This window comes from Rhipicephalus sanguineus, chromosome 1 (genome assembly GCF_013339695.2).
Source record: "Rhipicephalus sanguineus isolate Rsan-2018 chromosome 1, BIME_Rsan_1.4, whole genome shotgun sequence".
Classification (NCBI taxonomy): Eukaryota; Metazoa; Arthropoda; class Arachnida; order Ixodida; family Ixodidae; genus Rhipicephalus; species Rhipicephalus sanguineus.
Window position 1 is genome coordinate 332,568,438 of NC_051176.1, and position 12,812 is coordinate 332,581,249.

Below are 12,812 nucleotides of genomic sequence, written 5' to 3' on the forward strand. Positions count from 1 at the left end.
ACTTCGAGAAAATTGAAATGGTAAACCTCGCTTCCGTATTTGCGTGACAGTTCCTTCACTGCTCTGTTCTACATGATAACGAACGCTGAAAAGAGCATGACAGAATCGACGCCGGCTCCACCCGCAGACAGCGTTCTGTTCTCATGAGCTGTGGGGCAGACTATCCGCGACAGCATTTCATACCTGCATCATGAAACTGCACGACTGGATTTTTCTGGACAAGGTTCGCAAGCACTCAAGTCAAGGGTCACATAAAATGCCGTCTGGTCGTAATGAAACCTAAGTGAAAGTTTGAAAAGTGACGACTGAAACATTTTTACGCTGATGTTTCGTAAATATGCGGGGCCATCCCCCCAACCTCCGGGCATTGTTCGCCGTCTTCTGGAATATGTATGCGCAGTTATTCTCTGGATTTGAATTGTTGATATTTTACCGAAATGGGCAAGCGGATTACTGCCACTGCGACTAGATCGTCCTAAAAAGTAAATAGGAAAGGTTGGGCTTGCGGGATACTACCTGGTAAGTCGAAACGCTCAGAGAATAAGCCAAAACCCTAGCACCGTATCTGCGTGTTTGATCGGTGCATTCAGCTATATAAAATATAAAATAATGAGTCTCTTACCTTACCAATGCTTTCCTCTCGGCGCAGAAATGCTCCTTTGCTCATTGTAGGGATTTCCATGACGGGCATCGCCTCTTCTAGGTGAGAGTGGCCAGAGCCTATGCTCATAAATCCCCACACAGCCGCATCATTGACTCCTAGCGCCGTCTTATCCGTTAGAGGTGTTGGCTCTGCTACAGGGTCAGTGGTGACCTTTCTGTTCTCGGCGCATCCATTGCACTTGAACGTATACTCGGACCAAAAGCCTACTCGGCGCTCTGTCTGAAGTTCAAAGAATCCTCCATGCGGACTGGTACAACGATGGTGGCCGAGTTCTTGTATCGCCTTTATGAAATGAGTGACTGAGACAATTCTTCTTCCTGATATGTTCATGCACTCCGATGAAATATCATTTGAAGTACTCGTAATGCTGAGGTTTGGTAACTGCTCGTCCACCCCCAGGCCTTCCCAGTACTGTACAGAAAGTTCATCACAGACGCCATCACTCAGTTCCGGGCGCAGAATGGCACACTCGTCAGAAGCTTTGTAACTCTTCAGGCTTGCCAAAGTTGCTTGTGCTTTTTCTCTGTAAAAAGGAAATAACAGGTGTTGAAGACTTTTGGTAAGTATGGATGAAAAATAATATAAGCATTTTGAATGTTTCTGAAGGGCGGAGCCGACGTTTATGCCATCATCATAGAAATCCAAATGTCGTGAACAAGTTTGCGACAGAAAGATAAAAGAAAAAGTACTATCCTGACGGCAAGCATAGAAGCAGTACATGACCTACTACTGCCAGAAATAGACTGAGGAATGCGAAGCTTACCTTTTCATTGTCAAGGCATTCAGGTGTTTTCGACGTTTCGCCGGTAATCCTGTTGGCTTTCGCGACAGAGCCTTCCTCAGCTTCCCCATGGTATGTAAGCGCAAATAATTTAGTTGTAGGTCTTGAGGGCAGACAACTCACTGATGAAAGCAATATCACGCACGACAAAGGACCAAGATGAGAGGCAACGTTGCAATGAGCTACCATTCAACAATACTGGCTGTAAGGTGACATTGAAGTTGCGGAATTGGTTGTAAGGACAAACGCTCGCTTCCTATTGCAGCCCTTGAGAAAGGACAGCGCAGCGTCTAAATACAATCGCTTGAGAACAAAAGAAAAAAAAACGCGCACACACACGCACACTGGTGCGTACAACAGCATGCCCTCACACACGTACACACACACGCTCTCACCCACACGCACGCGCTACGCTCTCACTAACGCACTCACTCACATAATATAATGTGCCTCAGTGAAATAGTATTGAACAAAACATCAATCAAACGCTTCGCAGCGTTTCAATGGAATTGCACGGCCGCTACTAAAACAATCATTTTGGTTCATTTTAGCGACCGTGCCAGTGACTTCTATAGCATCGCGCGAGCGCATGTCTTTTGTGTGTGTGTGTGGGGGGGGGGGGGTTGCTTTTGCGTATTACAATTGGAGGAGGAAAAAATGGACAGACAGATTTCAGGAAAATATAATTCGAGAGTTATCTGCGAAATTTCATCCTCTCAAACTGCAATAAACGGTTACCAAAATAAAGTACATCTTGATGATCAGTTGAACACATGACTACCACTAATTACCGGAGTTAGAACCTCCTAGAACACATGCTTCTGCTGAAACATTTTACGTGGGATAATTCATAAGTTGTTTCACGCTGTTTCCCGTCGTGTTTTCACCATCTTTGTGCTACTGCCTAAATTATGCTAAACTAAGCTCCCACGAAGTGTTTGCTTGAGGAAATTCACAACCGCTCGCCGGTCCTACCGCCCATAGAACGAGAGTTATGGGATGGCCGTCGCCAAAACTGACGCACCTCTCTGCATTTTCTTTGTTTTCTTTTAAATTTTTGCCGACAGTCGTTTTTGAGATGCAATCGAAGCGCCCGAACACGCAGTTTGGCAATTAGCGGCCCGATTCGGCCCAGCATCGTACTTAGTGGCAGGGCGGGGAGGAGGCGCAAATCATAGGTAGTTAGGACGGCCCCAGTGAGCCTTCATAAAAAACATACATAAGAGCGAAACTTCTGAGCCCATGTCCATGTGTTCTACGAATGTATTTTCCTATACTCCGTATCATACATAAGGTGCAACGCGGTGGAGGCCAGCGAGACGTCTGACAATGAATGCGTTTGCGTGAGGAAGAAGACAATGATTTTTCCATGTGAGGCATGATTTTTTTTCTCTTGGGAACAGTAATAAACCAAGATGGTTTGTGCGTTGGAGGGCAAGACACCCTGTTATTTTCGTCTCTTTGTTCTCATTTGTAACCTTTCGCGACGCTGTGCAGGCGCGTTCGTGGTCGTCTCGCACGAGCGTTTACAACGATGAAAGCCAGGCGCAAGACGCGCGTAGTCACACATACTGCTGACTGAACTTCTTGTATAGCTTCCACAGCGTTGCATATATTGTATCAAACTGAGTATAGGTACATCGGCCAGCGTAGGCGTGCACACGAGGGGGCTGGGCGCCCCCCCCCCCCTTGGGAGGGAGAGAATACAACATTTATTGGTAGAAATAAGTCGCTATTGGGGGTGGGCCTCCTTGTCCGGAAGACCATTGGCTCTTGCCGCTGCCCGGGCACGACGGTCGACCAGGGATTGTTGCTGCACTGGGTCAGAGCTGGACAGGGTTGCCTTGGGGGCTTACATGACCGGTCATGTAGGCTTTTACAGAGTCCAGTTTTTATTTATGCTTGTTCTATAAAAGCATGAATACACTTATTTGTTGTGGAAAGCTGTGGTTTTCCTTTATTTTGACTTACAGGCACCATCGACAAGTTTTCCATTTAGGTTGCCGCAAAAGTTTTTGAACAAAATGTTCGTCAGTAGCATATGTATCGGCACTACTTTGTTCATGTGGCCACTCTCACGTGCGTCTAAGTCAGGTTATTCTTCGTTGACCAGACATTGCACTGTCCGCCTTGTACTTTGCTACGAACTAGTTGTTATCCGATCATTAGTAGTAGTTCTGGCTACGCAGCAAGCCGCTTTACGACAAAGTAGCAGTGCACAACAGTGTTATCACTAGGTAGAGTAGTCCTCCTCAGTCGAACTGTTTCCTGACACCGTAGCGCTCATTAGTGACAAAGACAGTGATCGTCTTATCCGAAGTGAGTGCGTCTTTTCACAAAGCACAATATATCTTTTCCAGGGTCCCGTACATTGAATATTCTGCCACGTTGACTAGAACGTTCTGCATCTTCAACAAAGTCTCGCTTCTGTCGCATCGTTGCAACTAGGATGTAATTACCTGATTGGGTACAACTTACCACTACTGGTCAGTGGAAGTTGTCGGCACAGTGCTCGACAGGCATACTTTGAAAATTCCGGCAATGACAAGCTTTCATACGTTCACCATCGTGTCCCCTTTAAAGCGACGCTACATACATATCATTCACACGGCATGTCAGCGTCCTTCCTTTCACAATTTCGAACCTCACAGGCACGAAAACACTCAAAGGAACGCGCAAAACACGAGCAGCTGAACCACAAAGAGATGCACATTACTAAAGACGTGCTGGAGAACACTGGTTCTAAGAACGCGTGACGAACGCGCAATCTTCCTGCATACCGAGACCATTTGCCGCTTGATGAGACCGCCCCACCTGCTGACGTGGGGCGAGTGGAAAGGGTTTATCACTAAGCCCTCCTCCTTTTACGGTTAGTGTTTGTTACGCGCGGCGACTAGACTTAGCTAGTGAAGCAAACTATGAGGCCTGGAGATATAATTCATGCCTGTTCTACCCGTTTTATTATGTTTAATTGCGCCACTTTTGGCGAACGCTTGAACTCGCATAAAGCAGCTTGATGTTTCATTTCATAGATGGAGCTACCACCAAAAAACGCCTGTGAGACTTATGATTCATTGAAAATATTTTGTTTGAAGCACTGAGTGGTCAAGTTAGTGAGCACAAGTAAATAAAAGACACAATATGCATCTACTAATGTGCAATACTCGTTGGCAGTTAGCGTCTAAAAGAAAAAAAAAAGCGAGTTTCTACGGGACTGGTCAGCAGGAAAATTACGTAAATTCACTGCTGTCTTGCAGGTTCCCTAATAAAGATAATGGAATTTTCTCTTCATAGAATCATAGAAAGGGCCTTGCTTCTTCATTATGTAGAAGTTCACAGTATCAGCTTGTGTAGTTTTGTCGCTTCATCGGTAATGCGTGACCAAGTACAGCCATAAACTGCCGCATTGACACAATAATAATTCATCAAGTTTTCATCAGAACACAAAGCAACTTCACATGGAAAATAAGTGTAATGTAGTCTACGTAGCCACTAAATATTATTGTTCTGCTTTGAAAAGTAAAAAAGATATTCTCACAAAAACTTTTAATATTTTGCCCATTTTCATTGCAGCGTAAATAAATTACTAATTATTTTATGGCTAATATCTCTTCATAGAAACCTTAAATAGCACTTCTTCTAAAGGCACGGTAAATTTGGTCTTGTTATGTTGAACAGTTTCGCCGTACTGGCAGTACAACGGAGGCTTGTACAACGAAAATGCCTTTTGTTGCTCACACTATTTTCATTGCTATTAGGTAACGCTTCCGAACAGGCATTAACACCAAGTGTCATTAGAAAGCGGAGATCATAAGCTTTCTGAATTATTAGAATTAATATTTATTTGTCAAGCGCAGCGAGCACAGTGCGTCTGCAAACAATGCGTAAAATGCAGAGGGGGGTTCGCCGGAGTGGGACCGCCACCTTAAAGGGATATGATAGGCAAGCATTAATGGAGTGGTGACAGAAAATTTGTGAACCTCTGTTTTTTGCTCTCAATCAATGGCTACTGACTCGTTAATAGCGGTAACGAAACTCATTTGCCCCAGCGCACGACGGATGTTTAATTGTATGCTCGTATGTTACGACTGGAGGCAGTTTCGATTTCGAAGAGCACTCGGTGGCCCCGTGACGTAGTCGGCCTACTCGTTAACAAATACTGTCAGGTGACCGTGAGAGCCATCGACGTCACTGACCAGCTTCTGCCGTGTTGTCAGCGCTGCTGTTTCGTCTGCTGTGTTGAGCGTTTGTTTGTTTCGGCGTGCTTGTTTCCTCGATTGTGAAACTACATTGCTTATCTAGTGTGACGATGGATGAAAGAGCTGGGAGGAGTGTAAAAATCAGTCAGAAAAGCTGGATTCGCTTCGGGAATCTCACCGGTAGCTGCGATTTTGTTCTTGTCGTCGTCGTCCAACTGAGGCGACGTTTTCTAGGAGGCTTGGAGTAGCCGCAGCAATAGACATGCTGAAACATTTTCACTACGATCATTTGTAAAGTAGCAGGTTGAGAAGTGACAAAGGAAGCAGTGAAATCACAACATTGGCGCTCTGTAACAGTGTTTATGCGTAACATGCAAGTGACGGGATGTACGCTTTACTGACTAGTATTTATATCGGGCAACGCCACGTTCTCAAGGCATACCATTCCCACGTACGCACGTCGGAGGGCCGAAGCGGTTATATGTCCATGACGCAATACGATCCCGGCAGTAGAGAGCTTTAGTTTGTCTGTAGACTTCCTGACGTTTGCGGATACCTGGTTACCGGAGCCGTTGACGGCTGCAGCAGTAGCAGCAGCCGCGGAGCCCTAACGACATCTTGTGGCGTTTTGTCCAACTACAATGATTTTTTTTTTTTCTGTTTTCTCCGTCGCGTTGCTGTTCTTGTTGAAAAAAATAAAGCAATGAGAATACTGTGAGTTGCTAATCATCTCACTGTTAATGCTTTACACAGAGTCAGTAAGCGGGTAAGTTGCTGCAATGTTATTTTGTAGGTCTCTGGTTAGGCTATGCATCATCAGGTGTCGCAACCAGCGTTGTCAGTCTCGTACACGCCTCCGGTAACCCGGCCAGAACTCGTGACGTACGTTGTTTACAAAAAGGCCCCGTAGGATGACATCATCGTCTTTTGCTTCTATTTGCGATTCGGCACTTCCAGAAACTTCAAAACTCAATTAAAATACTTTTTAGGCTGTATTTGTGGCTGATATTGTACACAGGGTTTGTAGCGGTCCTTGAAACCCTTGAAAACCCTGGAATTTTCAAATAGCATTTTCAACGCCTTGAAAACCCTTAATTTTTTGTAGGTCCTTAAATGTCCTTGAATTTTGTCAATGCACTTTCATGGAGCCAATTTTTAGCAGCTGCATTTTGGATTGTTCTGTGCGAATAATCAAGCACATATTACAGTTGCCGAATTCGCTGTGACATCAACTTAAAAAAAACGAAGTTTCTACCATATGTGACCCGCCTTAAAGATGGTTTCACTGCACCACAGGGCTACTGTGCCGTGAAACCACCTTGTCAGGATATATTCGTACCAGCGCAAAGCCACACTTCTGCACTTCAGTCATTTTTTTTACTAGCATCTTATATTGTCCATGTGTGAGAAATTTTAAAACGTACAACAAAGTATTTTTCCACATATAATTTGCATCCTACTACTATTCAAATCCTGCTACTATTAGAATTCACTTCCAAATAATTCAACACTAATTGCCATTCGCTTTGAGCCTAGAACGTTATATTCGCATGAGCCTACTTTTGATCAGAGGGTTAATGAGGATATTATTTTGTGGCAGTGGGGAGGGCAAGGTGTCCGACCCTTTTGTAAATGTGTGAGTGTGTGTGCATATATACCAATCAGGTGAACATGTTTATGGCCTAATTAGTACTTGCTATGTGACATAATTGCCCCTAAAATGACACAAAGTAAGTTGTCAAGTGTCGACCGTGTTGTCATGTGAGTGTTTCTTTCCCGCGTTTTCATAGTATATTAGCGGCAATTATGTCATCTGTACATTCATAGAAGTTGCAAAAATTCTAAGGCTGGCAATGCAAATTGTGTGTGTGTGCGTGTGCGCACGCAATATATCCATATTGTGAGGTGAATCAGTTTAAGCAAACTAGCAAAACAATACTGAAACCTTTGGGAAACAGTGTAATGCCATAAAACCTGCAGTAAACAAAATATGAGCGAAGAAAGGAACTGTGAAAACTCCTTTAGTTAGCTATTAATTGTGAAAAAGTGCTTTGGCTTGTGTGCAATGAAAGATGTGCTTCATGCTGTAAAAGCTGGTGTTTCCTTTTTCTACGATCTCAACAAGTGTAGTTTCAAGCCCTTGAGAATTTTTTTCTTCAATGTTGCTATGAACCCTGTGTACAGATGGCACCTATATGCACCCATTAGTTTGATTCAACAGTCAAATTGTGTCCAAATTTTTGTGTCACCACTCCTTTAAGTCAAGCAATAGTTACTGGCTTGTTTTCCATTCATCACTTTCATTCTCAATGTTTTCCATGCATCACTTTCACTCCCAATGTGAACAAAGCTTTTGCTAGTGATAAAATGTAGAACAGGATTGTTTTCACATTTATAAAATAAAAATATAGTACTAAATTACTAGAAGTAAAGGGATATGGGCAATAAATAAGTTAATCAGTTGCATTGTGACATGAAATAAAGTGCAGATATGTAAGCTTCAAAAGATTTTATGCATAAGGAGTCACTAGTGCTAATTTTTTATATTGCTCTGTATGCACTATTTGTGGGAGTGTGGCATTCTCTATGCAGAGCTAAAATCAGGGGGTTGTGCATGGCAGATTGCTGGCACCGTATAGGCTACCAAGGTTGCCATAGGCCCCATATGTCGCAGGAGGTAGTTTCAGTTGTAAAGCAAGTTTGTTGGTGCTTTAGCTCTGGTTTCCTCTACAGATGGCATAAAACAAACATCGTATATTTTAGAAAGGTTGTGGCCTGAGACAGTCTCACTGATTTGGCTGACATGTGTGTCAGTAGTTGGTGATACTACATTACCACTACATCTGATTTATATGGTGTTGCTAAAGACTTTCTACCAGATTGACTGGTCACGAAGAACTATGTAATGATGTGTTGCATGGCCTAGTAGTAGAGGGCTTCATAACATCATTACTTTAGTCAGGAGCTACCTAATATAGTAAACAAAGTGAGGAACAATTTTTGCATCGTCATTACCTTAAAGGGATACTGAACAAAATTTCCGCCGCCGAGATAAATGGCCCACTTGAAAGATTGGGTGCTGAAATTTGTTGAAACAACCTTCATTTCAGCCAGAGACTAGCAGAAAATAATGAATTTAACGCATTTTTCGCAAATTGGCGCGTCTAGCGGCCGCGCCGCGAACTAAAGAGGAAGTGACGCGAAACTCGGCGGATACTGACTCACCAACCGTGCTCCCTGCAAAATCGCTTACCAATCGACATCGCACGCTGCCACCCGCTGCTGCGCGTCTCTCTCAAAACGTGTTCTCATGGTCGGGAAGGTGTTCTTGAGAGGAGAGGTGGAGAAAGGGAAGTGGCAGGGCAGGAGAGAGCGTGCCGGTTGCCCACCTCTTGCTGGAGCATTCGACGTCACGGCCGTCGACAAGCGCACTGGCGTGCAGCCGCCGCGCTCTCACAATCCACTAAAAATACGGCCAACTGCTCGAAATAACGTGAAATAAACGCTGTTTATAGGAACAGTCGTGTTGTCCGAGTCTAATGCATGTGTTTTCGTAGCTTTTTCAAATTTTTGTTCAGTATCCCTTTAAATTATAGGGTGAAGTGGCTGTGATGGGCCATTACATTGTGTTGTCCTGATCTGTAATGTTTCAGGCACCCGTTTCACGGAGATTAATGCCATGGTGGAGAAAGTGGTCAACAAGCGTCGCAATAACCGTCGCGTATTCCCAGACTACAAGGATATCTTGGATGTGGTGCGATCAGGAAATGAAACACATGGCCTTGGGCTAAGCGCAAGGGAGGAGAAATGTCTTGGTAAGGGGGTTTTAGCCTGACGTTGCTCCAAGCGTGGCCATTACTAGGGTGGTACCACTTGGGCACTTTTATTTGTAGCCAGAATTGACTGCACCAGTGTAATAAGAGTTATTTGAATTCATAATTTCAGCAAGTTTCTAGTCATCAGAGGTCAAGGTAATTTCTTTTAAGTTGAGTAATTTTGCTCTGTGTATTGAATTTGACAATTGTGCTGCTATGTACATACAAACATCAGCAGCCTTCATGAGAAGTAACAAGAAAATCAGTGCACTGCAGAAACATTTTGTCATTTGTTAACATTCATTCGCAGACATAACGGCACTGTGGCTGTAAACAATCAATTGCAGCACTTTCTGTTTACTCAGAACCTCAATGAGGATGAGCGAGGTGTGTTGTGTTCTTATTTAAATGTTCATGGTCAGTTGGTTACTATGAATGTGCAGTACTTCTACAGCTGTTGATGATGCTTTCTGAAAATTTTTTTTTTTCTTCTGGTGTTGTGCCATGGCTTCCTCTGTGCTACATTTGGGTTGTGCAGCCTATATGGAACTTTACATGTGGCAGTATTGGCTGGGTAGCCTTCACAGTAATTTGAGATACATTACAGGGACATCGTAGTTTTTTGGTATAGAAATTTCGTTCTCATCCACAGGCTCTAGCTCATCGTTTCTCTGCTCACAGCACAGTGCGACCCTAGTGGGTGTTAACACTTTCGTGACCGCGGAAAAATCGGTTGTTTTTGGGTGGTCCAGGAAATTTTTTTTTTTCCTGCCACAGAAATTGATTGATGCTAAAGTGTAGGGTGTCAAATGATAGAAGAAGAATTGGTCTTTCTAACAGTATTAATTTCAAACAACAGATTTATTTTGAATATTATCAAGAAAATACCAAAACAAAAAATGCATAAAAAAGAAAAAAGTTAATAAAAACATCAATGCGACTCTGCACAGGGTAAACATAAAAAAAATCGAAATATATGTTTTGAACGCAAGGCCCTTATAAAATACTAGTGCAAATATAAGCTCTGTAAGTACAAAGGTTATTTACATGCATAAAAAACTATAAGCACTGGTGCCTATCATACCACCGCGCGAAGCAGTTTTTCCGCGCTGTGAAACAAATGTTGTCTGACTGTGCGTTGGCTTTTCAAAAGTATGCATCCATGCATACTTATTTGTGTGGTTGCATATCTCTCTGACGACTTCTGCTGTGAAAAACAACACGAGGAAGCGGGTGCGTGGCACTCCGGAGCGCTAGGTCAAGGTCCACTCCGCGCCGCCTTCGCGGAGAGAACTCTCTTTCTGCAGCTGGCGCCAAATACTCCCGCCCAAACGAAGCTGACACCTTGCAGATAAGAGCTGTGACCTTTAGTACTCACCGGATACGTTTATACACAGACGCGCGGTAGCGATAAAACGGCCTGAGGAGAGGACGAAACTTACAAGCGGATAGCTGCTGATGTTCCGAGGCTGTGACGCACTTTCGCCGTCCGTACTGAAGTCTGACGAATCAAAGTCGTCTTCCGTGTCTGTGCTGCTACCATCGTCCAGAGATTCCCGCTCAGATTCATCGGAATTAGTCGAAATTCGCCGTTTCCGTGGCGCACCCACGAGCGACGTTGACGTCATGTCTAAAACAACGAGCGCTCACCTACCCGACTGCGAACGAGCTTTAAAAATCTCCCGCAGCGCAATAAAGAAACCCACTAGCGAAACTGATAAATAACACGCTCTTTTGCCCTTTGGATGGCGTTAGCCGTCCAGAAGTGCTCAGAGAGCGCCAAAATTTGAATTTGAAGTCATCGTTAACATACTACCAATGGGAATAGGCGCGGTCACGAAAGTGTTAAAGGGATACTGAACAAAATTTTCGCCGCCGAGATAAATGACTCAATTGAAAGATTGGGTGCTGAAATTTGTTGAAACAACCTTCATTTCAGCCAGAGACTAGCAGAAAATAATGAATTTAATGCATTTTTCGCGAATTGGCGCGTCTAGCGGCCGCGCCGCGAACTAGAGAGGAAGTGACGCGAAACTCCGCGGATAGTAACTCGCCAACCGTGCTCGCAGCAAAATCGCTTACCAATCGACATCGCAAGCCACCACCCGCTGCCGCGCGTCTCTCTCAAGACGTGTTTTCACGGTCGGGAAGGTGTTCTCCGTGCGTGTTCTCAACCGGCAGCCAACGACGCCATTGCCGCGCTCTCGGCCGTATATTTGTTTTCTCAAGCGGAGCTTGCGCCCACGTCTACGAATTTGCCGTGTGTGTTGTGTGCTGCTACGTAATGTGAACGGTGAAGCACCTGACACAACGCAGAATGCCTCAACGCTGTTCTGCGCTAGGGTGTGCCCTGTCATACCTTTCCAACAGAGCCGAAGCTTCGAAGGATATGGATTCGCGCTGCGCGCCCATCGCAGCCAACGTGGGGGCCTTCAAAGCGTGACTTTTTGTGTTCCGAACACTTCGAGGATAGTGACTATGAGTTACTGTGTAAATTGCTGGTCCCGGCTGCCGACCCACGTTGGGCTACGGCGGCTCGTCTGGCTCGTCGTCGTCGCTTGACACAGCAGAACGGTCACACGCATATGGTTGTATTTGGCGTATCCGTTTTGGAGGCCTGTCGAACTCGGAGTCGCAATGACCGCTCGTGGAACCACTGTCACTCGCACCTTGCATCTTTGCGCTCTCGCGACACGCTCGGTAGTTGTAGCGGTTTTTGAGGAATAAGCGCTATTTTGTTTCCTATGTGGGGAAAAGAGGACAAGGCTCAGCGCCACACCAGCCACCCTCGGTTCTTGAGAGGAGAGGTGGAGAAAGGGAAGTGGCAGGGCAGGAGAGAGCGTGCCGGTTGCCCCCCTCTTGCTGGAGCACTCGACGTCACGTCCGCCGACAAGCGCAGTGGCATGCAGCCGCCGCGCTCCCACAATCCACTAAAAATACGGCAAACTGCTGGAAATTACGTGAAATAAACGCTGCGTACAGGAACAGTCGTGTCGTCCGAGTCTAATGTAAGTGTTTTCGTAGCTTTTTCAAATTTTTGTTCGGTATTCCTTTAAGCACTTCATGTTTGGATCGGAGAGCAGAAATTCATACACATCAATACCAGTATTTCTGTATATCGTGGCTGTCATACTTCCACTTTACATGCATTCACCGCACTGTTTCTCTTCAATATCATACTCATACAATCACTGGCTTACATGTGTATATGAGCTCCACTTCTGCTCTTTCCTTTTTTCTTTTGGTGATAAAGACCAAAGTTTTGCTGTCTACAAAAGCTTGCATGGTCTATTAACACACTTCGAGTAGCATACAGAATCAATTCTGTGGTATTTAGTTGGATGGTCTTGTTG

General features: G+C 44.7%; 2 protein-coding genes across 2 annotated transcripts in view; both read left to right on the forward strand.

Annotated features, from left to right (window-relative positions):
* LOC119379553 (E3 ubiquitin-protein ligase Topors) overlaps positions 1-12,812 on the forward strand; it is a 371,896-nt gene that overhangs the window by 254,272 nt on the left and 104,812 nt on the right. The window lies entirely within an intron of this gene.
* The window catches only part of LOC119379550 (uncharacterized), a 133,627-nt gene that overhangs the window by 79,772 nt on the left and 41,043 nt on the right, over positions 1-12,812 (forward strand). Inside the window, exon 13 of the mRNA XM_037648852.2 lies at positions 9,298-9,459. Within this exon, the coding sequence (XP_037504780.1) occupies positions 9,298-9,459 (162 nt within the window). The remainder of the gene's footprint in view (positions 1-9,297; positions 9,460-12,812) is intronic.